General features: G+C 34.0%; 5 protein-coding genes, 1 long non-coding RNA gene and 1 pseudogene across 6 annotated transcripts; 5 read left to right on the forward strand and 2 right to left on the reverse strand.

Moving 5' to 3' along the window:
• The first annotated feature begins 2980 nt into the window (after window positions 1-2980).
• Window positions 2981-5135, forward strand: LOC146534855 (uncharacterized). Its single transcript, XM_085192920.1, has 3 exons — window positions 2981-3226; window positions 3469-3575; window positions 3663-5135. The coding sequence occupies exons 2-3, from the start codon at window positions 3480-3482 to the stop codon at window positions 4653-4655; spliced, it is 1089 nt and encodes a 362-aa protein (XP_085049046.1). The 5' UTR covers window positions 2981-3226; window positions 3469-3479; the 3' UTR covers window positions 4656-5135.
• Window positions 5136-5492: 357 nt separating this feature from the next.
• LOC146534856 (jumonji, AT rich interactive domain protein 2-like) lies at window positions 5493-8083 on the forward strand. The gene is made up of 3 exons (XM_085193092.1): window positions 5493-6783; window positions 6876-7435; window positions 7923-8083. The coding sequence occupies exons 1-2, from the start codon at window positions 6445-6447 to the stop codon at window positions 7089-7091; spliced, it is 555 nt and encodes a 184-aa protein (XP_085049218.1). The 5' UTR covers window positions 5493-6444; the 3' UTR covers window positions 7092-7435; window positions 7923-8083.
• A 1409-nt stretch (window positions 8084-9492) lies between these two features.
• LOC146534857 (jumonji, AT rich interactive domain protein 2-like) lies at window positions 9493-10452 on the reverse strand. The gene is made up of 2 exons (XM_085193135.1): window positions 10072-10452; window positions 9493-9979 (listed from the first exon to the last, which is right to left on the reverse strand). Exons 1-2 carry the CDS (start codon window positions 10408-10410, stop codon window positions 9764-9766), a joined length of 555 nt encoding a protein of 184 aa, XP_085049261.1. The 5' UTR covers window positions 10411-10452; the 3' UTR covers window positions 9493-9763.
• Window positions 10453-11244: 792 nt separating this feature from the next.
• On the forward strand, window positions 11245-12344 carry LOC146534858 (uncharacterized). Its single transcript, XR_014878435.1, has 2 exons — window positions 11245-11406; window positions 11756-12344. It is a non-coding gene; the product is annotated as an uncharacterized LOC146534858 (long non-coding RNA).
• A 1792-nt stretch (window positions 12345-14136) lies between these two features.
• Window positions 14137-14882, reverse strand: LOC146534859 (jumonji, AT rich interactive domain protein 2-like). The gene is made up of 2 exons (XM_085193746.1): window positions 14690-14882; window positions 14137-14498 (listed from the first exon to the last, which is right to left on the reverse strand). The coding sequence occupies exons 1-2, from the start codon at window positions 14871-14873 to the stop codon at window positions 14197-14199; spliced, it is 486 nt and encodes a 161-aa protein (XP_085049872.1). The 5' UTR covers window positions 14874-14882; the 3' UTR covers window positions 14137-14196.
• Window positions 14883-15472: 590 nt separating this feature from the next.
• LOC146534860 (uncharacterized) lies at window positions 15473-20718 on the forward strand (annotated as a pseudogene).
• A 3607-nt stretch (window positions 20719-24325) lies between these two features.
• LOC146534861 (uncharacterized) lies at window positions 24326-25444 on the forward strand. Its single transcript, XM_085193353.1, has 5 exons — window positions 24326-24401; window positions 24492-24678; window positions 24787-24903; window positions 25068-25124; window positions 25295-25444. The coding sequence occupies exons 2-5, from the start codon at window positions 24571-24573 to the stop codon at window positions 25442-25444; spliced, it is 432 nt and encodes a 143-aa protein (XP_085049479.1). The 5' UTR covers window positions 24326-24401; window positions 24492-24570.
• Window positions 25445-25764: the final 320 nt, after the last annotated feature.

Genomic DNA, 25764 nt, shown 5'->3' on the forward strand with positions numbered 1-25764 from the left:
TTTAAATATTTCCTTGAGGCTCCAGTATTTCGACCATGTGTTTTTGACCCTTCTTTCTATTTATAGCTCATTATTGATCCTGTTAAAACTAATTTGTTTGCCTAGGTATGTGTACTGGTCAACATATTCTATTGTTTCACCTTCTATTTTTATATTTGTTTTAGTGCAATTTGACATAGTTTTTGTTTTGGTGACATTCATTTCAAGGCCCACTTTTTTGCTAGCTACATGAAGTGTTTCGACCATGTCTTGCAGTTGAGCGCTATTTTCAGAGAGCAATACCAAGTCATCTGCAAATCTGAGGTGACTTAACCATTTCCCTCTGATATATAGTCCTTTGTTACTCCAGTTTAGCTTATTTATTATAGATTCTAGTATTGCAATAAAAATTTTGGGGGAAAGTGGATCGCCTTGGCGTACGCCTCTTTCTACAGGAAAGCTTGGCCCAATAGTTTCCAGCTTCACTCTACCAGTACAGTTATTATAAATATTTCTAAGAATCGTGATGTACTCTCTTTCTACCTTTTGAGCTTTTAAAGTTTCCCATATGCTTTCGTGCGACACTGTATCAAAAGCTTTTTGATAGTCTATAAACGCTATATATAAGGGTCTTTGAAATTCCTGATACTTTTCAATTATCAATTCTAAGGTATGGATGTGGTCTATAGTTGAATATCCTTTCCTGAAACCCGCCTGTTCAATAGGTTGCTTTTGTTCTAAAGTAGAGCTTATTCTCTGGCTTATAATTGTTGCAAAAAGTTTGTATATGGTTGACATAAGACTAATGGGCCTGTAATTTCCAATATCCTTAGAATCGCCTTTTTTGTAAATCAGTATAATGTGCGATTCAGACCACTGATAAGGTATTTCGGAAGAATCCAAGATCATATTGAATAATTTTACCAATGGAGCTTCTAGTATGGTGATACCTGTTTTTAAGCTGTCATTGGTAATATTATCTGATCCCGGGCTTTTGTTATAAAAAAAAAAAATTTTTTTTATAAAGAACTATAACTACAACAGTCCATATAAACTATAAAAAATAATGACATATATATATATTACTTTTACTAAGGCGTAGTAAAAATGTTCAACATGATATTCTGTGATGGGAATGGGAAATCCCATAGGTACAAAATATATGTATGTAAAAAAACCGGAGAGAGAGAGAGTCGTGCCCGCCCATCTTTTTCTGAAATTCAGCTTAGCCAGAGCCCTTTCATCTGATACTTACGTCACTTGAACTAGCGACTTTAATATGAAATTTTGCCTCCATTTTAAGGCTATTTTTTAGAATTTAACCACATAAGTGTAGTTTTAAGAATTTTTCCTCAACTGGTACGTATAGATGCTAGCTGCCAAATTTCAAAATTCTAGGTGAACCGAAAATCGAAATACGCGATTTTTGCGATATAAAGGGCCACATCTTTTTTTTTAAATGTAAAAATACGTTCTTTTCAGCATATCATGGACAGTTGATATGGTTTGAATTTCAACTCGATATCTCCAAGCATTCCTGAGATAAAGGCTCTTGACAAACAGACAGACGGACAATAAAGTGGGGTTTCCTTTTTTTCCTTAAAGGTACGGTCCCTAAAAAATCTAATATATAAATAAATAATAAATATATTATAAAAATAATAAAAAGCCTCCAGAACAAATGTAGAGTATGATGATCAATTTTATTGATAAGGCCAGCTTAACCACTTTATCAATTTTATGAAGAGAAATTGTTTAAGCTAATTGAACTGTGGCACCGTGAGGACCACCACCACCGTGAGGTAGCATTTGACTATTGTAGTCATGGTGATGGGTGTAAATTCGAACTCTACTCAGGAAAACAATTAAATTTAAATTGTTTTTATTTCCCAGTTCCCGTGTGTAAAACTGTGGCGTTGAGTTGCAGCTTAGTACTTTGTAACTTTAAACCAGATCGGCTTTATACAGTAAAAATGTGCCTAGCATTAAACTATCTGAACTTTTGCGCATTCTTCAGTCTGAAAGAAAGCGTCATGGCTTTCAACTGATTCAATATTCAATAAGCCGGAGGAGGTCTAAAAGACGGTTCCGATCTTCGGCAATAAATATTGTATGTTATATAAATAGATGGGTCGGTGTGGTGTTAGACATAGTTAGTAGAATATCAAATATAAAGTAATTAATAAAATTGGTCTATAAGCTATAAGCAGAACTAATTAAAAAAAGATATTTGTGGGCAAAAGTTGTTTTTTTTTATGGTAAGTGGTCGTCGCCATTCACGACCCCGTGCAACACCAGACGAACTACATATGCGTTGCCGGCCCTTAAGGTGACATAGAGATTGACGCGCTTTTTAAAGGTACTCATGTTGTATCGACCTGGAAACACCGCCGCAGGTAGGTATTCCACAGTTGCGTGGCGCGTGAAAGGAAGTTCCTACGAAACCGCACAGCAGTGGAATGACTGTTAGAAAATTCGGCAGCACGTAACAGGTCAAACAGTTCCCTAGAACACTCCTCATAATAAAAGCGGTAGAGAACGCACAACGAGGAGATGTCGGCAAAGCCACTATGTATGTCAAGCTATTCACAGGTACTTAAATATAGATAGAAGGCTGGTTAAAGTTCAGCCATTGAAAGGGTCCAAAACTGATGATTTCCGGACGGGTAGCTCTCAAGTTGCTCACCCATGTTTGCGATATGCTCGGACCTTACCCTATTTAAAAGCCCGGTTTTACTTCCTCTTGCCAAAATGCATGTTCTTAATTTACGACTATGCTCAAAATTTTAGTAACTAAGCAGGCATTGTAGAATCAAGTCTCGTAACGCAATTCTTCTACCATATTAAATTATAAGATCCATGTCATATAATATTTATTTTTACGGAATTTGGTGCAAACGCTTGCGAGGTATTTCCACATTTGGCGTTTGAATTTGTTGTGAGCGTTTGCCGAATGCCTAACCGTCATATGCACATAAAATAAAGCACGTATGACATAACATTTTTTATCTATCGGTAACAAAAATATGTTTTGGTTTTTTTATCTGTATTATATATATTTTTTCATATTGTACAAAATAACCAATTCAGATTCTGCATTTATTATTATTATTTATAATTTAGAATTCTGTGATAGCTTATATAGTTTAAATAAAATATAGCTTATATGATTCATTTGTGAATATAATGTTAATTTGATATAGCACATACAAATATAAGTTGTACGATTTTTGTGATAATTATTTTTGTAAGTGTTTGAATTATTAGATATAGAAAAAAAAGTCTTTGTACATTTAACTTATTATAACTTGTAGTACTTTTTATAATACATGAGTTAAGTAATCTATTTTAAATTATTTATCTGGTGCAATCTTAATAACAACATAAATGAGTGATGCAATAAATGAGTCATGTTTAGATATGTTATTTTAAATTAATCAAATAATAAAGTAACCTTTTTTTATATTTCAATATACTTGGTGTGTTTAGATAAATAAGAAATGAGTGAAGACAGTCTTTCTGATGAAGAGGTATTGTCACAATCTATGTATGACGGGGAAGAGAATTATGTGGAGCCACAAAACATTCCCACAGAGGTATATTTTTTCTAAATAAACTTACAAATCCTTGTTTTATGTCATATATTACTAATACAATTTATCTTTCTTCATTTTCCTTTTCAGTTTAAATCAGGCGTTGTTTCAGGATTACAACAATGTCAGTCATCTGAAGTTAATAAACTTTGTATATTTGATATAACAAATAAACTTAAAGAGACTGATAAATATGATATAGGAGCAACTTATACCAATGATGAACCTGATCTATCATTTTACTTTACTACAACAAATTTCCACAGTGAAAGATATATTTTAAATTTATTTGTATGCCATCATACTATAGGATCATTTAAACTAAGAATAAGTGATGAAGACTTTTTGCCTAATAAAAACCAAAAAATAAAATCACATTCAAGTTGTATGATATTTCCTGGTACATTGAAATCAAAAGTTTTTTCATCATCAGAAATTTGTGAAAGTCATTACATAAGATCTTTTTACTTCTCAAAGTCAAGCATTGAAAATATTCAAAATCTATACATACCCATTGAAATTGAAATTAATGTAAATTTTATAATTAATGAAAATGTTTTAACATGGGTGAAAGAAAATCATAACAAAAGTCTATTTAATATGAAAGAAAACACAGATTTGACTATTATATCCTCAAGTGGAACAAAATATAATACACACAAATTACTTTTAGCTGTTCAAAGTCCTGTTCTGAAGAATATAATAAAAGAAAATAAAACAGATTCAATCAGTTTAGATATTAATGATGATGAAATTAATTTATTACTTGAATTTTTATATAAAAATACTATCTATGACATAGAAAATAGAGATTGGCAACAAATTTTAAATTTAGCAGAGAAATTTAATATAAATTCCCTTAATAAATTAATTCAAGTGCCGATGTGCCAGCAAATTTCTATTGATAATGCAGTGAACATTGCTATACTCTCAGAAAAATACAAATTGATTGATGTACAGGAGAAAATAATTGATTTCATTAAAAATAACCCTAAAGTACTAGATACTGAGAGCTGGAATGATTTAAATGATGTTGTACTAACCAAGAAAATATTGAAAGGCATCTGCACTAGTTCAAAATAACTTTGCTTATCAAAAAATATATATTGGGAAATCATGTGATATAAAACTGAACCATTTTATTACTGTAAAATAATTAAATATTGATTACATGTTTTTTAAAAATATAAGAACAATTTATTAATTAGTAAATAAACCAAAATATTTTTTTATACAGTTTAAGAAAAAATAAAAGTGCAACACATTGTAGCCTCTCTTTTTTCATTGAAATGTTTGTTATTACATTTTTACATTATGTTATAATTTTATTTTATTAAATCAGAAGTGGTAATAATTTTTTATATACTTATATAATATTAATATAATATTTTTTTATATGTAACAAAGTTTACTGGAATAATGTATTTGTTTTAAATGATAAATATAATCAAAGCTAAAATTTAAATACAATTGTAGATTAGTACTTAATTACAACTGTTATAGAAAATGTCAAAAAAGAATATTTTAACAATGCTGTTATTTATAATAAAATTCTTAAATATACATGTTTTAAGTTCAATAACTTACTAGCCCATACACCAACTATTGATGTTAATGAGAGATTGCATATTGTTACTCTTAAGGTCTATTATAAGTAAAATATGAGACTGCTGAAGATATATCAGTAGGTACATATATATGTAGGTATTGGATTTATAAATGAAACAATTCTTATTACGCATACTTTTATTGAGAAAAAAGTTATATCTAATCTAAGCAAATCGTAGAGCAACACGGAAAGGAGTACAGAGTAGCCATAGCCCATAGAGCCATGTGGTCATACGGATACGCGTATAAAGTTACTTAGCTGTGTGTGTCATCTTATAGCTATAGCTACTTCCTACGAAGAACGAACGAAGTCGATCTAATCTAATTCCTTATCAACCCGGTCATTATACTAACATACATTATACTAAATTAGAAATTAAAAATCGATTGAATTTTGTGTCAAAGTCAAAATATCTTTATTCCATAAAAATGCTTAACATTTACTTGGACATGTCATAAAGTAGAAAAAAAATGCAAAACAAAATAACCAAAAAAAAAATGTGCAATTTTGACTTGAAAAAAGCCCGTTCAAATGGTTGAGCTCGTGAGAAGATACAGGCAAAGAAACTCATGGCCACTCTTTTAAATGCCAACATTTGTTACAAATTACAATTTACAATTTTAACTTAGAAATAGAGCAACTCATTTCCAAACATCTTTATCGCGAACATAATCTTTAACAGAGTAATATGTTTTGTGTAGGGTCATGAAGAGTTTAACTTCAACTTGGCGACTTAATATATATTTATAAACTTAAATTTCAAATTAACTTTGTCAGTTTCGACCCACCCCACCTGAAACTGAATGCAACTGATGTTAATATTTTCTATAGATATAGAAAATATTAACTTCTTCTTATCGGATAGCGAGTCAGAAAGTCGTCTTTTCCGACGTAACGACCGGATTATTATAAGTTGACTAGGCCTTGGTATAAAATAACTTACATGTTACAAAAACATAAGTATTAGTAATGAATAGCAATAAAGCGGGGAGAATATTTTTTTTTGCTAAATTCTCAATTTTTTTACACTATAATATCCAATTATTTTGAATAGACAAAATAAATGCAAAACGTATGTCACGTTTGAATGTCGTCGGTTTAATTGCATTAATTTGTACTATAGAAAAGTTTTTTATATTACGAGCGCATATATTTGCACATTCGCAAAATAATAAGTTATTATTTTAAAATAATAAGTTATTATTTTGCGAATGTGCAAATATATGCGCTTTTGCTGCGAAAACAACATATTATATTATTGATATGATAATAAATTTAGACAGTTTTAAATTTTATTTTTATTATTCCATGTATGGAATACCAGACGAAGAAAGCGAGAGATTCCGTAAGGCGGTGGAAATATTATGTCCTACGTCGTGCCAAAATAAACCGATTTGGCTCCCATCTGATATCACAATGATACCACCGAACTTTTTACTAGAACATTCCGTGTCCATGTCAAAGGTGTTGCAAAAACCGGGGGAATTTGTCATTATATTTCCCAAAGCGTACTCCTGTTCCATAGCCACTGGCTTTACTGTCTCTGAGAGTGTCTATTTAGCTTATGACCACTGGATAAATAACATCGGTCAAGTCTTTCAAGTGAGTGTGAATATAAAAACATACTTTGACTTCTCGTATTCTCGTACATAAAATAAATGGTTACATAATACTGCTCAATATGTATGAACTAGGAGCTACGTGACAGCTGCGAGCCGTCCATGTTTTCTCTCGAGCATCTGTTGATCTCAGCCGCGACGGACCCGCGCGCGACTTTCAATGTGCTGCAACTAGTGCACGCCAGCATGTCGAACATAGTGGGCACCGAGCTGGCTCACCGGGCGGCCCTCGTCAAGCATGACCTCAAGGTGAATACGCTATTACAACTACATGTAATATGTATACAGTGATAGAAGGTCGTTATTATGTTATTCACTAATAGCAGCCTACCATCGTTATCATGATATCCAACGTCATCATCTTCGCCAATGGCTCGCCAATTAAACTTTTGCTATTATATATAATCATTTAAAATTAATTACTTGAAAAAATCTAGTAATACATAGTCGTATATGAAATTTTTGTATTAATTGTTTGAACTGAACTGAGAATTTAAAAAAAATGTTTTATTTAATTGTATATAATGTGCTTACAGCCTCGCTTCGAAAAAAGGCACAACCCAACAGGCATTGTGTGGAACATTTCGGAGGAAGACGAGTGCGAAATATGTCGCACTAATTTATATTTGTCCAGGGTAAGTGTTCATGGTATATTATATGGAATACACTTCGTTCTTCACACACGGTTCAAAATGTTCGTTTTTTATATAGCTTCCAGTGTACCCCATGCATAGCAACAGAAGTAAGAAGGATACTGGGAAACCTAGTTTTAATATATTCCGTTCCCCATTACAAATGCCTGAAGATGTGCGCGAAGTGGAACTGAACGTTTTTCATTCGTTACCAGAGTTAGGAATGAAAATTCCGTTCCCCCCAGTGGGAATCGAACCCACAGCTGTCGCGTTTACAGTAGCATGCCTGAGTAAATTCACGTCACGACAGCCTCGAATCGACGAATCGAGCTTTTTCAGAGGCGGAACTCGGCACCGCGCTTTTGTCCTCCTTACCAGAACAAAGAAATAAAAGTCATTAATTCCTCCAAGGGGAATAGAACGCAAAATCGTCCTGCTTATAGTAAAACTCGACGTACTCGTATACCTAATGTTTTGTCATATATTACAGGTATACGGAGTTTTTCACAGAGATGGCGCTCTCTGTGTCGGCCACGCCCTGCAGGTGCTGGACGAACGCATACCGAACAAAAGGCGACGGAGCCAGTGTCACTACGAACTGGTCATTCACATGACAGAAACAACTAAAACAGTTGACGAGGATCTCCAAAAGACTTGACTAGACACGTGAACGTGACCCGCGTTGCCTAAACATTATAATTGTTTTTTTTGAAAAGACTGTATTTTTTTTCACGTCACGTCACGTCTTCGAAATCACTATACTCTATTCACGAAGGCATGAGATAAAAGGTAAACATATCAAAAAAGGTTTTATTACATGTCACGGTTGATGGAATTAATATATTAATTTAAAAAATATATACTAGTATATCCATGGATTCATAAAAGAAATACACTGAACGAATGGATGATAGCACTGTAGATAATATTAAAATTTATTATAATATTAATGAATAGCAATAAAGCGGGGAGAATATTTTTTTTACTAAATTCACAATTTTTTTACACTATAATATCCAATTATTTTGAATAGGCAAAATAAATGCAAAACGTATGTCACGTTTGAATGTCGTCGGTTTAATTGCATTAATTTGTACTATAGAATAATATTCCATAAGAGTTTTACTTTTGCAATCTGGTGCTGAAAAATAACGAATCGCCGTCTTTTGGACTACACAAATGGACGATAAGCTCCTAGTTTTCCTGGCAGCTGCTTTGTTAGTCTTTGGTGTTTAGTAGAACTGCGTTGCTTACGGCAGCAGCGACGAGCGTTGATGGTTGTTCTTGGCACAGCGCTTGTTCAACCATCATGTCAGTCATGCAAATAAACGTGGCAGCCAGTTCTATTTTCCCGCGTTAAATAAATTAAATATAAATTAAATATAAATTAAATATTGCATAAAAGTTTGAGAAACAGAATTGCTTTGTTTACATTTTGTTTCTTGCCATAACGAATAGAGTATAGACGGATTGAAAACGATGAATAAATGAAAATATTCTAGGAATGGTCACAGAGTCCAAACAAAGTTGCGGGCAACTTTAATTAACATTATATAACCCTATAATGTTAATCAAAGGTAATTAATATAACCCTAATAAAATATTGCACATTCCACTCTATGATAGTGGTGTATTTGACAGGGTATTTTAAAAGAAATAATTTTAAAAAAATTATAATATACTAGAAATATTTATGATAAAGACAATGCCAGGCTTTATTAAAAATATAAAAAACGATTTGAAATTTAAATCCGTCTATACTCTATTCGTTATGGCAAGAAACAAAATGTAAACAAAGCAATTCTGTTTCTCAAACTTTTATGCAATATTTAATTTATATTTAATTTATTTAACGCGGGGAAATAGAACTGGCTGCCACGTTTATTTGCATGACTGACATGATGGTTGAACAAGCGCTGTGCCAAGAACAACCATCAACGCTCGCCGCTGCTGCCGTAACCAACGCAGTTCTACTAAACACCAATAGTGTGAACAAAGCAGCTGCCAGGAAAACTAGGAGCTTATCATCTTCCTCCGAAATGTTCCACACAATGCCTGTTGGGTTGTGCCTTTTTTCGAAGCGAGGCTGTAAGCACATTATATACAATTAAATAAAACATTTTTTTTAAATTCTCAGTTCAGTTCAAACAATTAATACAAAAATTTCATATACGACTATGTATTACTAGATTTTTTCAAGTAATTAATTTTAAATGATTATATATAATAGCAAAAGTTTAATTGGCGAGCCATTGGCGAAGATGATGACGTTGGATATCATGATAACGATGGTAGGCTGCTATTAGTGAATAACATAATAACGACCTTCTATCACTGTATACATATTACATGTAGTTGTAATAGCGTATTCACCTTGAGGTCATGCTTGACGAGGGCCGCCCGGTGAGCCAGCTCGGTGCCCACTATGTTCGACATGCTGGCGTGCACTAGTTGCAGCACATTGAAAGTCGCGCGCGGGTCCGTCGCGGCTGAGATCAACAGATGCTCGAGAGAAAACATGGACGGCTCGCAGCTGTCACGTAGCTCCTAGTTCATACATATTGAGCAGTATTATGTAACCATTTATTTTATGTACGAGAATACGAGAAGTCAAAGTATGTTTTTATATTCACACTCACTTGAAAGACTTGACCGATGTTATTTATCCAGTGGTCATAAGCTAAATAGACACTCTCAGAGACAGTAAAGCCAGTGGCTATGGAACAGGAGTACGCTTTGGGAAATATAATGACAAATTCCCCCGGTTTTTGCAACACCTTTGACATGGACACGGAATGTTCTAGTAAAAAGTTCGGTGGTATCATTGTGATATCAGATGGGAGCCAAATCGGTTTATTTTGGCACGACGTAGGACATAATATTTCCACCGCCTTACGGAATCTCTCGCTTTCTTCGTCTGGTATTCCATACATGGAATAATAAAAATAAAATTTAAAACTGTCTAAATTTATTATCATATCAATAATATAATATGTTGTTTTCGCAGCAAAAGCGCATATATTTGCACATTCGCAGATTACCAAATTTATTAGAAATATAAAAATTAACTTCTATGGCGTTTCGAGTGAGCTAGCAGTGAACACTAATCACTTCCTCAAGGCCACGTCACGTTGCATAGAACACACAAAGAAGATAGATCCGTAAATAATATATACATACATAAATTACATAATGATAGGTTGCAAATTAGAGCTTTAACCTATAATATGATGTCGTACATCATGACGTACAACTTTATATAGAAGTTAAAGTATGATAATTCACCATATTTTTGGAGGCCCCTCGTGCATGTACTCCATCCATGGTAAGCAGTGGGGGTCGCGGTGCCAGCAGCTGGTGGAGTAAAGCATCCCCAGGTGTAGTGTGGGAATGGTCAGGTCGACCACAGAGCCGAGTAAACGGAGGATATTTCCATTGTTTTGGTTTAACATCTGGGGCCCTACTCTTGACGGCAATATCCAACTATCAATCAAGAATAAACGTCATTTGGTACTCTTGAAAGCAAGTCCAGTAGCGCCATCTGCCTGTCGATTGCCTTAACTAAATATCATTGGAAAAATTCGTTAGGATTGTCAATTTTGTGATATTTGGTACTCTTGACGCGATTTTGACAGCTATAATGACAGCTAAAATTGGAAAGGAATTGTGAATTTAGTCAATAGCTAAAGAGTAACTTGTTAGAGATTGATTTGTTATTTTTCTCGTGAAAACGGCAATAAAATGGTTTTGTATTGTGTTTTGAAGAAAATATATATAAATTAACTTTAAATAATAAATAATAATTAACCTTAAATAATAACGAAATATGCGTCGATTCGCGAAATTTAAAGGAAAATTAAAACTATTCAATGTCTAAAAATGTTATGGAGGTGATACGAAGAAATAAGTAGAATTTGTCACATAAAGCCCAAAAATCTAAAGAGAAATTAATGACCGTAACTTAAAAATACTAGGTAAGTTAAGTATTAATCTATATATATAATAAATAGTAACTGCTAATTAAAGTGCAAAAGCAAAATCACTGAGTATTTATTTTTCATATGTGTAATACAGATTTAAGTATATTTTCAGTGGACTCATCTTTTGAAGGAATTTCAATTAGAATGAGCACACAATTAAATATTATATTATATTATAATTAAATATTACCTCATTGAAATACTATCACAGAAAAAATGTATTTGCTTTGTAAAAATACATATTTAATAAGTACTAATATATCATTGGTACTTAATAGTTTATCAACTACCATAGTAAATATAATACTAGACACATGTAATAATAGTAATTATCATTTTATAGGTGACTGTATGTATGCTTAAAAGTGGATATTTGATGACCTCTAGATGTAGATGCAGCTTGCAGGAACTTTAGAAGAATATTTCACCAAAATTCACATTTTTGCTCAATCTAAATAAATAATTATGTTCATGAATAGGAACACTAGGGTGCGGCATTTTAAATAAATAACACATATTGCAAGTGACAGCATATGTGATAAAATATTACCTAGAAATGGATTGGAAGACTTGGAGGCAGAAGAAGTAGAGGACTTCAAACATTACAACTAACTGACTGTAGTAAAAACATATAATAGCTGCAAAATGAAGGAAAGGAACAGAAAATGAGTTTATTTTAATCCAGGAGTTATAAAAAAGTTTTTATAAATAAATTTATATTTTTTTATTTTAATATTAAGATATTGCCTAACAATGTTTGTTTAAAAATGAACACTACTCTTAAAATAAAAAATAGCTGAGTGATGCTGTAAGACATAGAATGTTCTTATAAACTTATATAAAATAACATTGATATTTAATTACTATTGCTTGATAGAATTACCGAGTAAAAATGTACTTATGTATTTATTACAAAATTATATTCTGCTGTACTATATTGTTTTATTTCAAGAAACAAATTAAATAAATTATATTAGTTTTTCAAATTAATTATTTTGAATTAATCAAAATTTTACAAAAAAGGTCAAAATTATGAGTCTGTCAGTGTTTAATAGAATGATGTTTGTGTTTTTTTATATAGTTAAAGGGAAAAGTTTGTCTTTTTATACAATAAAATATAATCAAATTTTATGTACTTGTTTATGGCACTAATGTATAGCCTTAAGCTGTATGATATTATACATAATATGATAATGGTATAAATATTCTTATAATAAAAAGACATGTCGTAGTAAAGCATTTTTTATTAACACTTTTATTTTAATAACTTTTACGTAATGGACTAATAATATACCCAAAATAATAAATCTTTCTTAAAATATAAAAATTTTGAGCGCCATTAACATACAATTTTGTGTGTTTCTTTCAAATAAAAACAACCCTTTATTTTCGTTTGCGTGAGCTTCAATAGCATTTAACTCTTGTTACTATGTAATACTTTGCTTAATTAAACATTTTCAACCTTTTTAAAAATGTATTTATAGCCTAAATCCACATCGGTTGTAGAAATATATTTATTATAATTGTAAACATAAACATATTAAGACAGATATAGACATCAAATGGTTTTTTTCATAAAAACAGTGTAAATCATTAGACATACAGATAAAATATATCCATTTTTAAGAACGACTTTAAAGATTTCGTTGTTTTTTAAGTAAAACAAAATAAATATGATTTATTATTATTGTTTTTAGAAAAAACGAGCATGTAAATAAATTTTTTAAAGGAGGAATGCATGGTTATTATGTATCGCGGAGTTATCGGTATAAAGTGTACAACACTAACTGTCAGTTATAACGGCGTTACGATTGGCCAAGAAAATAGTAATCCAACATTGACAATATTGGTTTCAAGAGTACCAAAACTACGTCGCCGCAGGATTGGATTGTCCAATGTTAGACGTCAATCTTGAATAGCGATTGCCGTCAAGAGTAAGGCCCCTGATTGGTTATAAAAATATTGCATAACATTAGTTGAAGTAGCACATTAAAAGAATAACATGTATAGCTAATTATATACAAAAAGTTGAATAATGTAAAAAGATAGTCAAGTTTCAGGAGGTTTCAAAAATATATTTACTCAGAAATTAACGATCAGAAGCAAAAGAATTAGGTGACGATCAACTAATGAATTGTTTTTTATAATATTGTTACATTTTGCTTTTTCTTTTTTTAAATAATAATAAAGAAAATTTTCAATGTTTCATAGTTTCATTACTACTGTAAATATAATTAATTGTACAATTAATAATATACTTACTAATATCCTGTAGACCACAAAAAAAATACAATAATGTCAGCCTAACGTAAGGTACGTTACATAACCTATATTTTCATTCCAAGAGACACAGGTTCATATACTGAGAAAAAAAAACTAAAAAACCTCATCACCTTTAAATTCCAGGGATGGTGGCCGTATGGTTCATTCGGGTTGTTAGTGAAGCCGTATCCCTCGCTGCTTGTTTCTATAGAAGCGCTGTGAACGCACACGTGATGTTCCGCCATAAGAGCAGACGACCAATATGAGTTCTCTAATTCATCTATTGCAACACGGGTGGGCAAGTATCTCTTTTGAACGTTATTTGCGATCTGTTTAAAAATACATTTATTATTAAATTGAGGCCTGCCTATAAACGCTACGGAGTATGGGTTTGATTCTCACTCGAGGGAATTAACTATTTTCATTTTCTCGCTCTGGTGGCAACACATTATGCGACGAGATCTTCGCCATTCGTCTCGAAAAGTGGACGGAGTGGATTTTTACGTTTTGGTGGGATATATACTAACAACAATAACAGCATAGAAATATTAGAATATATAATATGTAGTCAAATATAAATACCCTTTTGAAGGTACGGAGATCCATAGGACGGCCCTTAATGATACATTCCTCAGCTTCCTTTAATTGTTTCACCAAGTGTGGGAATCTTTTTTCATCTTCCAGTTCACCGTCGTCATCAGATGAATCAGATTCTCCCAACTTGTGTTTTTGAGTGTGTAGTGGGTTCGATGCCCTATCGAGCATCCTTCTATGCCTTTTTTGCCACAGCTCCTCGACCTTTCTTATCATCACTTTTCTCTCTCCTAATTAATAATAATAATGTATCAATGTGTTATTGCATTTAATTTGTATTTAGTATTTAGAATTTTAAAACATTCTTTCTAAATTAGAATTCGCAATTATAACACCATATAATAATAATAATAACATAATTAGAAATATAATAAATATCGTTAGACAACATAATAGTTAAATATTTAAACTACTAACTTACTTTTGCTAAGAGAGTTGTACGGCACCACGTACTTCATATACAACTGCTCCAGTCTCCTATCAGAATGCGGCAGTTTACCATAGTTAAGCTCCTCAGCTACTTTGGCCCAAGCTTCCTTGTTCATATTTTTTAAGCCGCCGTTATTATTTACGGATTCGTATAGTTTTGGCAAATTAACTTCCATGCCTCCCAGCTAAAAATAAAATAAAAGTTTTTTTAAAAGGTAATGCATATGCACAACTTAAAAAATCAACAAAGTATTATGAACATTCTGAATCTTGAGGCCAAACCTAAGTGCAAATATTTATTTAAAATGTATATTTCCATTTCTTCGCACTGGTGTCAAGGTAAAGGCGGCGTTGAGTTCTGCCACTCAATATCTCTAGAATTCGGTGGAAAGTGGGGAAAGGAGTGTCTTAACACTAGATTCCCTCTGCCTAACCTATAAGATGGAAAGACGGCGTCGTGCACCTAGCAGGACAATATTAGAACTCGTTTGAATGTGGAATAGGGTCTACAGACTGTCATGATGACAATGATAAGTCAATACTCACCAAGGGCGGTTGTGTACAAGCTATCTTGGTTCGCTAACGTTTGTTTTGGTTTACACACGTGTCAGTGAGGATTGTATTTAATTTAGTGTTGTTTATTGTTTTAAGTGGAAAACTTTAAGTTTTTAGAGGTTCCATATTATCAAGGTGTTTGGTTTTAGTAAGTGTTTGTGTTGTTATTAGTTAGATTGGTGTTACTATATTTATTTAAGTTTGTAGGTTAGGTTTTAAAATGGATCCAGACCCCCCGCCTGATCCCCCTGATCCGGGTGGTGTAGAAGCACAGGTAAATAGAAAAAGGCAAAGTGTGGATTCTCATCCTGATTTTGATATGGTTAAAAAAACCATAATCGATCCTTCCACTGCAACTCCTTCAATTCAAAATATCTATACTCACCCCTCCATTTCCGAAAATGCTAAATCATACCTTGAGTCCGATAAAGGCCCTTTCATTGTGTATGTGTCGAGGGAAATTCCTGACCCGGCAGCTGGTACCTCTATTAGAGCTATCAGGTTTGGCCAGTTTCTGCACAAGAATAAAATTAACGACATCATTGATGGCGGTATTAAAAACATTGGTCGCAATAAGATTAGCGTTGAGTTCTCAAATGCTACTGCAGCGAATTTATTTTTGACTAACCCATTATTGAGTCTATGTAAATATGTTGCTGTTATACCAACCTTTAACATCACTAGAATGGGTATAGTAAGAGATGTTCCCGTTGACTTCTCATTAGATGAACTTGTCGAGTCCTTGGTATTTCCCTCTGGGTGTGGTCTAGTATTGAAAGCCAGGAGATTAAATAGGAAGAATGTAAGTGAGGGGGTAACTACATGGATTCCGACACAGTCGGTTGTAGTTACGTTCCGTGGACAGATGTTGCCTGATAGGGTCTTTTCCTATCACTCTTCCCTCCCTGTAGAGCCAACAAGTTTCCTACCATTCAATGTTTAAATTGTTGTCGGTTTGGCCATGTTAAAGCACAGTGTAGGTCAAAGCCTAGATGTTACAGGTGTTCCCAGTTACATACTGGTGATACATGTGACATAACCAAGGAGAATTCTAACTGTATGTATTGTGGTAGTAAACATTTTGCCACTGACAAAGAATGCCCCGAATTTTTAAGACAACAGTCAATCAAACTTTTAATGTCACAGGAGTGCATATCCTACATGGAGGCGTCATCACGTTTCCCTTCTTCCCAACGCTCTTATGCTGATATGGCAAAAGAATTGTTCTCCCATCCTATCCCTTCATACCAACCAATTTCCAATAATAAATCCCTGTTACCTCATTCCAGTGTTCCAGTTGGTCCTAACAAATCCTACCGTAAGACTGTGTTCCAATCTCCCCGTCCCCGCGCTCCTTTAGCAAAGGGATATGATAGGCCAGCTCACCAGGCAATAACTGGTAATTGTTCCTCTTCCCTCCCTAATGGTTGTGCTCTTAATCAGGGTGTTGACAATTCAGCAATGACAAGAAAGGATCTGTTAGTTGTTCTAACAGAGACCCTTGTGAGCATAATCTCTTCCTCTGATGAATTTCCTTTACCGTCCCACGTTGCCCAGAACCTTACTAAAATTTATAATACAATCCTTAATAATGGATCCATTCAAATTCCTCCAGTGGAATAGTAACAGTATTCGACCTAAAAGGCATGAATTACTGAATATTATTTCACTTTATCAGCCTGTCATTGTTGCCCTCTCGGAGACATGGTTGTTGCCTGATTCTCATTTTAGGGTGTCAGGTTTCTCCTGTTTACGGGAGGACAGGAGTGACGGGTATGGAGGTAGTGCTATTCTTATCCGGCACTCCTCTTCCTATTCCCGTATTCCTCTTCCACCTCACAGTCAACAGATTAATGCTGTTGCTGTGAGGGCTTTTAATATCTCCTTTCTTTCCGCTTATATACCTCATCCTTCCTCTTCCCTCTTCCTTGAGCTCAAGTCTATTATCTCTGCGCTTCCTAGCCCTGTGCTGGTCCTTGGTGATTTTAACACTCACCACACCATGTGGGGGTGTTATTACTGTGATAGATTTTCTCCTTCGTTGGTAGACATAATTGACGATGTGGATCTCTGCATTCTCAATGATGGCTCGCCGACTCGCAGGGTTAATCCTAATCAGAATCCTAGGACTGCTATTGACCTCTCCTTATGTTCTCCTTCCCTAGCTTCCCAACTATCATGGTCTGTACTTCCTTCCACCCATGGTAGTGATCACTTCCCAATTCTGTTATCCTTCAATAATACACACTCCCCTACTTTTAATCCCTATTCGACCCTTAAGTATAATTTAAAAAAAGCAAACTGGTCTGAGTATGCTGACTCTGTTGATTGTATGTTGGGCAATCCTCCTGAGTCTGATAATTATGAGAATGTCGTTCTTTGCTATGATAGGTTTATTTCTGTCATTTTATCTGCAGCTGACTCACATATTCCTAAAAAGCACTCCATTCAGAATTGGATGCAGTTCAATCCCTGGTGGGATCAGGAATGCTCTGATTCTGTCGATCGGCGAAAGTCTGCCGAGGTGACATACGCGGCCTGTATGTCAATGGAGAATTTTATTGAGTATCTACGTAGTGATGCGAAGTTTAGAAAATGCATTTGTAAAAAGAAAAAACTTGGCTGGGTCAATTTCTGTGAATCCCTAAGTCCCCGCTCCTCTTCCTCTCTTGTGTGGACAAACGTTAAGAGATTTCGCAGATCACTTAACAATGTCAACTCTCCAAACTCCAATAATCCTTCCATTTGGCTTAATGATTTTGCTGACAAATTGGCCCCTCCTTCTGTACCATCCTATGACCTTTTTGTATCCTCGCCGGTTGAATCTTCAGAGGAAATGGATTGTCCTTTTTCCTTTGAAGAGCTCAATAACGTCTTAACGGATCTAAAAGACACTAGTCCAGGAGAGGATGGTGTCTCTTATTCTTTTATTACTAGATTAAGTGAACAAGCTAAGCGCCATTTTTTAAATCTGGTAAATATTATATTTCAATCAGGCAATATTCCCATCTCATGGAAATCTCAAATTATTATTCCTTTGCTTAAACCAGGAAAGTGCTCTTCCGATCCTAATTCCTATAGACCCATTGCTCTGTCATCTACTTTATCAAAAATTGTTGAACGGCTTTTGAAAAACCGTTTGGAATGGTTAGTGGAAAGCAGAAATATACTAGCGCCCTCTCAATTTGGTTTCAGAAAGGGGTTAAGTACCATAGATAGTCTCAGTGTTTTAACTACAGACATTCGACGAGCTTATGCCAAAGGAGAGTATCTAGTTGGTGTTTTTCTGGATGTTGCATCTGCATATGATGGTGTTCTTCTCCCGGTACTCAGGCAGAAACTTCGACAGTTGAGTATTCCGCCGAGGATATCTCATTACATATGCAATTTGCTGACCGGTAGAACGGTATCTGTTAAGCACCCGCTTCTTACTGTACCTCCCAGACTCGTCTGGAAGGGTCTTCCTCAAGGTTCGGCTCTGAGTCCTCTGTTGTATAATTTATACACACATGACCTCGAACTGTCTGTCAATAGTTTTTGCAACATACTTCAATATGCTGATGATATCGTTCTCTACTACAGCTCAAAATCTGTGGAGGACATAACTTTTCGTTTGAATACTGCTTTGCACTATCTTAACCAATGGCTTTCTGATCATGGCCTGGCATTATCAGTGGCTAAATGTCAAGCGGTGGTATTTACAAAAAAGATGTATGTACGAGGTATTTACATATAAAATGTTAAAATTTGAAATTAGTCTAATTTCAAATTTTAACATTTTATATGATAATATTCCCATTAATTTTTCGGAAAGTGTAAAGTTCTTAGGTTTAATACTCGACAAACGATTGAACGGAATTGCACATGCTGAGTATCTCAGCAAAAAATGTGAAAAAGGCATAAATGCTTTAAGAGCTGTGTCTGGTGTGTGGTGGGGTGCACACCCTTATACTCTTAAATTATTATACCATGCAATAATTCGTAGTCATATTGACTATGGTTTATTTGTTTTAGACCCCTTTAACAAAGTAGCGTCAGAAAAACTCAATCGAATTCAATATAAATGTCTCCGAATCATTCTAGGTGCAATGAGGTCTACTCCCACTAACGCACTCCAGGTAGAGTGTGTTGATCCTCCTCTTCCTATCCGCCGTCAATATCTCTCCGATCGATTTGTGTGCAAAATGTTACAGCTTTCTTCCCATCCTTTAAGGTCTAAGCTATCCGAGTTAGTCGACCTTATTCCTCGTGACAAACCCCTACCATATGTACTTAATAGTTTCCTCAAATTTACCAATCTTCCTCATCCTTTGTCCTGCTCTCCATCTAACCCATTGTTTTGTACATCATACAAGGCTTTGGTTTATGCTCCTCATATCATAACAGATCTTGGCTTGATCAAAGAAGATCCTGGCACCAACACAAAGTTTCAAGATATAATTCAACTCAATTGGTGTAATCATCTTCTCATCTTCATTGATGCATCAAAGCTCTCTAAAGAGGGCTGTGTTGGTGCGGCATGCTGGATCCCAAAATTCAAAATTATTTTACAATTTAAATGTCCTCCCGAATCTTCTGTGTTTACAGGTGAGGCTGTTGCTTTATTAGAAGCAATCCTGTTTGCACATTCCCATGACTTTAGACAGACGGTTATTTTTACTGACTCACTAAGCTGCCTAATGGCGTTAAGAGGTAACCCATTTCATAGTAAATTAAGATCTTCAATTGTATTAAGGATTCGTGAAGAATTGTACTCATGTTATCTAAAGGGTTTGGATATTACTTTAGTCTGGATTCCAGGACATTCTGGAATTAGTGGGAATGAATCGGCAGACTCCTGCGCTAAGTTAGCTACTCAGTGTGGCACTTTAGATCACTTTTCTAATTCGGCCCAGGATTTGTTGTCCCTTGCATCTGCCCATCTGGATGAGTCCTGGAGGAAACTCTGGGAAAGATCAAAGTCTCTGAAAGGTAAGTACTATGCTTCTATCCAACCTTCTATCCCAAAGCGACCTTGGTTTTTTACTCAAAAACTTACTGAACGGAGAATTATATCAACAATTTGTCGTTTGCGTTTTGGGCATGCATGTACACCTGTTCATCTGGCTAAGATCAGGGTCAGGGATCACTCTCTGTGTGAATGTGGCCTCGACGACGGTTCTCCTTCTCACATCCTTTTCTCTTGTCCTAAATTGACCCGTCCCTTATATGACACCCTTCCTTATAAAGTTCCCCGCCCCCTGAATGTCCAGTGTTTGTTAATGTTTGTGTTTAGTCCGTTATGTAAATTTTTATGTAAATATATTAAGAATAACAAAATTAAACTATAAACTAACATCTGTGTAAAATAATAGATATTACTAACCCTCTTTATTTATATATTGTATATATATTTTTTGTATTGTTATAGGTGAAGGCAGTATTTTAACTGGATCTCTCTTAAACATGCATTTTTCTGTTGTATAATATTATTCCTTTTTTTACCGTACAACCTCTTGCGTGAGTTCTCCATTCAACGTGACACTGGCGAAGTGATTTTGTGCTCAACTGGCACGTTCGGAACGCCATTATAGAAAGAACAGAACAGAACAGAACAAGCTATCTTCAATGTAGCAAGATGGGACCTCATGGTACACATCTCCTGCGTCAAAGAGCTCCATCGCCGGAACACTCTTGTTATATATTGATTGAATACTGTGAACCGCATCGCATCGTTTAGGTTGCACTGCGGTTTGAACCCAGGCGGTGCGACTACCTCACATAGTCCATATTTAGCCGCACATGGCATTATTTTCTCAAAGTAAGTTACGGGATCCTGATGAAAAAGTTTATAAAAAAATCATATCTAAAAGCATGTTACTAGACTAGCACTTTAAAGAATTAAGGAAATATAAAGTTATGAGACTTGTTGTTTATTATTATCCATAAAATTTTATGAATATTACTTAAAAAAAATAACATTATTTTCGTTAAAATTAAGTTAGATCAGCTTAACGATATTAAAACTTTTATAATTTTTTTTTAAATTAAATCAAATTAAATCAGCTTTACGCTGTATCCCGCACACAGCAGGGTAGGCAAAGGGAACCTAGTGTTTTTAAGACACTCCGTTCCCCCCTTTCTGCGAAATTCTGGGGGCATTGCACGTTGAGTGGCAGAACTCAACGCCGCGCTTTGCCTGAAATATAAATTTAAATAAATATTTTCTATACGATTTCTATTTTCATCTCCTCGAGTGGAGATCGAACCCACAATCAGTCGGTTTTATAGTCACACTTTGTACCCCTTTGTACTCCCACGACTGGCCTCAACTTTTATAATTTACAAATTATAAAAGCTTAGATTTCAAAACTACATTTTTGAACTTTTATATACTTTTGTTATAAAAAAAATATAAAAATGTTTAAAATTCAAGTTTAATTTTTTGAAGCTAGCTTAATATGCCAGTTTATAGAACTATTTGGCTAATGGCTTTTATTTTCGCAACCAGTTTGTACGGCATTTTGTGTTTAGTATATTCTTGAAAAAATAAAAAGATTTTTATTTAGACTTATAACAAGACTAAGATAAACAATATTAATAAAGACAGAGAAGTCAATATGTTGATTTTACGTAGATTTATTTGTCACGAACTTAGGGAAAACAATGAAATGTAGGGGATCTTGTTTCGTGTTACTGATTTTGGTAACTTCCGCACCTCTATTTATTCAGTATTTTTTACATAATGTAAAGTAATCATTAACTACCATGTATATTCGAGAAAATACACAAAAATAAATTATAACGGTTGATTAAAAAACAAAGTTGCATTGACAGTACCTATACGAATTTAGCTTAAAATTATCAATTTAGCTTACCTTTAAAATAGTAATACAGAAATTTAAGTGAACAAAATATATACCGAATTTGGATCACGATAAACCTTAATAAATACATTAACTGATTTTAAGCTTTAAATTTAAATTATCTCAATTATTACATAAATATAAATTTATTAAAAAGTATCTAAGATAATTCTAATTCGGTAGTAACACGAAATAGCGGACACTTGATAAATAAAATGACTGCTATTTCGTGAATCGATTTATTGCAATTTTAAAAGAATTTTATGCTTCCATTTAATTTTTTTTCCAATAAAGTGTTTTTTTATAGAATACAAAAAAGCATATATTCAATGTTTTATTCAAATAACTTACCTTTGTTTTTCTACAACCTTAAGAAATTCTTACGCTAGTCTTACGGTAGGAAGCAACGCAAACACGTTACACTGCAGTTCGTAGTCAACTCTACGTTTAAAATGTCGCTGTAGGCTCAATTTTGTCAGTAAAATATTGTTATAAATTTTTAGACAGTTGAAATTATAAAGATTATATACCAATATATAATTTACGTAAATAATACTTAGATTGCTTATTATTTTTGCCAGAAGCAAAACTCACGAAACGACGTACTATCACGAAGTAACCGTCACTTACCTTACGACGTTGATATGTGATGTAAGAACATAAATAATATATACACAATTAAACAACAGCAGAGGCATATACAATAAAAAATATAAATCTACCATCATTCATAGAAGGCAATATTAATGTATGCAATCCCAAAACCTCATATAAATACTACTAACCCTCCAAAGATATGACATACACGCCTTGATCAAATTTTCTTTGCGCCATAATTTTTCTGTAAAAAGAGAACATTTGTAAAGCATACAATAAACATTTTAAATATTTAAGTATAATATAATAATCTTTATTGCTGAAACTAAACAGTACTCTAATATGTTTACCTAATATGCGACATAAACAAAATAATAAACGCCAAACAAAACACAAAATAATAAAAAAAATATGCGTCAAACTGTAATCATTTTCGTTTTCGTTTTTCGAATGAGCAGTATGCTGCTGGCCATATCGGCCTCTACATCTGTAATCAATTTTTTTTTTTTTTCGGACTTGAAGTTAATGCTGTTAGCCCTATTGGCCTTTACAGCGACACCGGGGGGGTAGGACAGAGGGTACTCTGGCCCTGAAAATATGCAGGCACTATGTGGCTGCCTCTGTTCTTTTCAGCTTAATCTGTAATCAATTTTTTTTTTTTTTTTCGGACATGACTTTAATGCTGTTAGCCTTACTGGCCTTTACAGCGACACCGGGTGGGTAGGGAAGAGGGTACTCTGTCCCTGAAAATATGCAGGCACTGTGTGGCTGCCTGTGGGGAGTGCCGACGACGCAAGGGCGCCCCCTGCGGGGCTCGAACCTCGGCTTGCGGTCGTCGAGCGGACTGGGAGTTTCCCTATTCTAAGCAAAGCCGGCCGCGACACAGAAGCCGCGACCGGGGGATAAAATTAGACTAATCTAAGGGAGCTAACGGTCCCTAACCGCTGGACCCGACGGCGCCGAGGCGCCGCCGGGCCGTGAGATAAGCTTGACTACGTCGTCGATTCCGGCGACGACGGTGTGTGTGTCGTGCGTGTGTAGTGTGTTTCCTACCTACGTACGGGCCGTTTGCTACGGTAATGGCGTCATCGGGGTCTAAGAGGACGCTACGCGGGCGTCTACGAATCGCGTGAGGCGTGTAATTACACGCCTCGGCGACGAGGGGGTTCGCGTGCGAGCCTGCGCGCTCAAAGTAGCGCTTCGCTAAGCGTTTGCAGTGCTCGTGAATCGATTCCAGTTCAAAATCTCTATGTAGGTCGACATTACGCACGTACCAGGGGGCCTGTAATCAAAAATACTTTTTGCTTAAATACTTTTTTGAGCACGGCTGTTGCGTTCCCATACACGTATAAAAACCGATACTTATCGGTAATCTGTTAAATTTTGTATTAAGTTGAGTGTAAAACTAAGTTTACATTCCTAAATTGTATAACGTATTTGTGTAATTATTATTTCGTGCAGAAGTGCTTTTTAAAACTAATAATTTCAAATATTAAAATATTCATAATTATAGTAATTGACCGTGTTTCACATGTTTAAATAAAACGGATTATTCATGTCAACCGGAAAATAAATATAAACAACAGAGTGTTACTTTATTTCTAATAAGCTCTAAAATGAATAATAAACAAAAAAAAAAAAAAAAACTAAGCGGGCACCTAACTACACTTTAGAAGAAAAAAACACTCTGCTTTCAATAGTAGCAAAGTAAGTATGTTCAATAATACTGTTCTCAATATAAGTATATGGCATTAATATTGTTGTAATATTAGTTCTACTTTTATTACTATGCTTCAGATACCAAAACGTTATAGATAGTAAGAGGACAGGAGCATATTTTGTGCAACAGAAACAGGCAGCCTGGAAATCCGTTGTTATGGAATACTACAGCATATGTACGACTGGGCCAAGAGATGAACACACGCTTAAACATTTTTATAATAATATTAAGCATCGCGCAAGAAAATATTCTGCAATCAAAAATGTAAGTAATAATAATAAATTATATCAGAATACCCATTTTCACAAACATTTGTATTTAATAGAAAAAACAACAAAAATATTATAAAACTAATATTACATAAATGTTTAGAAAAAACGATACTTGGAGCAATTGTCTGTTCAAACAAATGAAGACTTTTCTTTACAACCATCGACTAGTAGCCAAGCCGAGCAAACTGTGGTTGTTGAAGTGGCAAATAATGAAAGTGTATGTCTTTAAAATGATTAAATAATTTATATTTTTTATAATATAACTCTATCCATAATGTTACAATATACCTCATTTAAATGATAAAATAAACTTTAATAATGTCTAAACAGAACATTTTTTTTAGAAGAATTGTGGGAATGTCATGTTTTTTTTGTTTGCAGATTATTATAAATGAAAATCTACTAAAAGATTTGAAGAAGAAGTGTGCTGATGATCAGGTTTAAAGTGTTATAGGAAAAAAATATATTTTGGGAAACATAAAATATCACCTCTTGTGGCGGTTGAACAATTTCCAATACATGCCAGTTCAAATCCTATTTTTATAAATAGTAATACAAGCTTATAATTTATGTTAAAATAGTTTTTAACTCCCTCAATATTTTTTCAGAAAAATATTAAGAAAACAGGTGGTGAATCCTTTACACCTACTGTAACGGAGAATGAATACCAAATACTCTCAGTTTTGGATAACCAAATACACCCCGATGTAAACCCATATGATGAAGCAGCTGAATATTTTGCTAGGCCTAGATCCTAAATTTTACAATTAACCAAAAAGTATATTGATATATTCATTAAAATTATTTTTTTCAGGTGAAAATGTTGAAGAAAATTCCAAAAAAGAGTTGGAACAAAAATCCAATCTATACATAGGAAAAGGAAACGAAAACTGCAAAGAACTACCTTATTAAGAACACAATCAGCAGAAGCGCTAAAAAAAATTTATTTAAAAAAAAAAATTGAGTTGGCCTATTACCAAAAAAAACTGAAATGCAAAGGTTTAGGTCTGAAAAAAAGAAAAATGAATTAGAAATTGAAATATTAAAGATTAAACTAGAAAAGGCCAAAAAGGATTTA

Source organism: Heliconius melpomene, chromosome 11 (genome assembly GCF_056956725.1).
Source record: "Heliconius melpomene rosina isolate 202511_hmr_F chromosome 11, ASM5695672v1, whole genome shotgun sequence".
NCBI lineage: Eukaryota > Metazoa > Arthropoda > Insecta > Lepidoptera > Nymphalidae > Heliconius > Heliconius melpomene.

Bases quoted from the DNA above. Each gene is read 5' to 3' on its own strand.
- LOC146534855 (XM_085192920.1), top strand. From the start codon at position 3,480: ATGAGTGAAGACAGTCTTTCTGATGAAGAGGTATTGTCACAATCTATG. The intron at 3,576-3,662 runs GTATATTTTTTC...TTTCCTTTTCAG, and splicing joins CACAAAACATTCCCACAGAG to TTTAAATCAGGCGTTGTTTC.
- LOC146534856 (XM_085193092.1), top strand. From the start codon at position 6,445: ATGATAATAAATTTAGACAGTTTTAAATTTTATTTTTATTATTCCATG. The intron at 6,784-6,875 runs GTGAGTGTGAAT...TGTATGAACTAG, and splicing joins ACATCGGTCAAGTCTTTCAA to GAGCTACGTGACAGCTGCGA.
- LOC146534857 (XM_085193135.1), bottom strand. From the start codon at position 10,410: ATGATAATAAATTTAGACAGTTTTAAATTTTATTTTTATTATTCCATG. The intron at 9,980-10,071 runs GTGAGTGTGAAT...TGTATGAACTAG, and splicing joins ACATCGGTCAAGTCTTTCAA to GAGCTACGTGACAGCTGCGA.
- LOC146534859 (XM_085193746.1), bottom strand. From the start codon at position 14,873: ATGGAAGTTAATTTGCCAAAACTATACGAATCCGTAAATAATAACGGC. The intron at 14,499-14,689 runs GTAAGTTAGTAG...ATTATTAATTAG, and splicing joins GTACAACTCTCTTAGCAAAA to GAGAGAGAAAAGTGATGATA.
- LOC146534861 (XM_085193353.1), top strand. From the start codon at position 24,571: ATGGAATACTACAGCATATGTACGACTGGGCCAAGAGATGAACACACG. The intron at 24,904-25,067 runs GTATGTCTTTAA...TTTTGTTTGCAG, and splicing joins AAGTGGCAAATAATGAAAGT to ATTATTATAAATGAAAATCT. The intron at 25,125-25,294 runs GTTTAAAGTGTT...ATATTTTTTCAG, and splicing joins AGAAGTGTGCTGATGATCAG to AAAAATATTAAGAAAACAGG.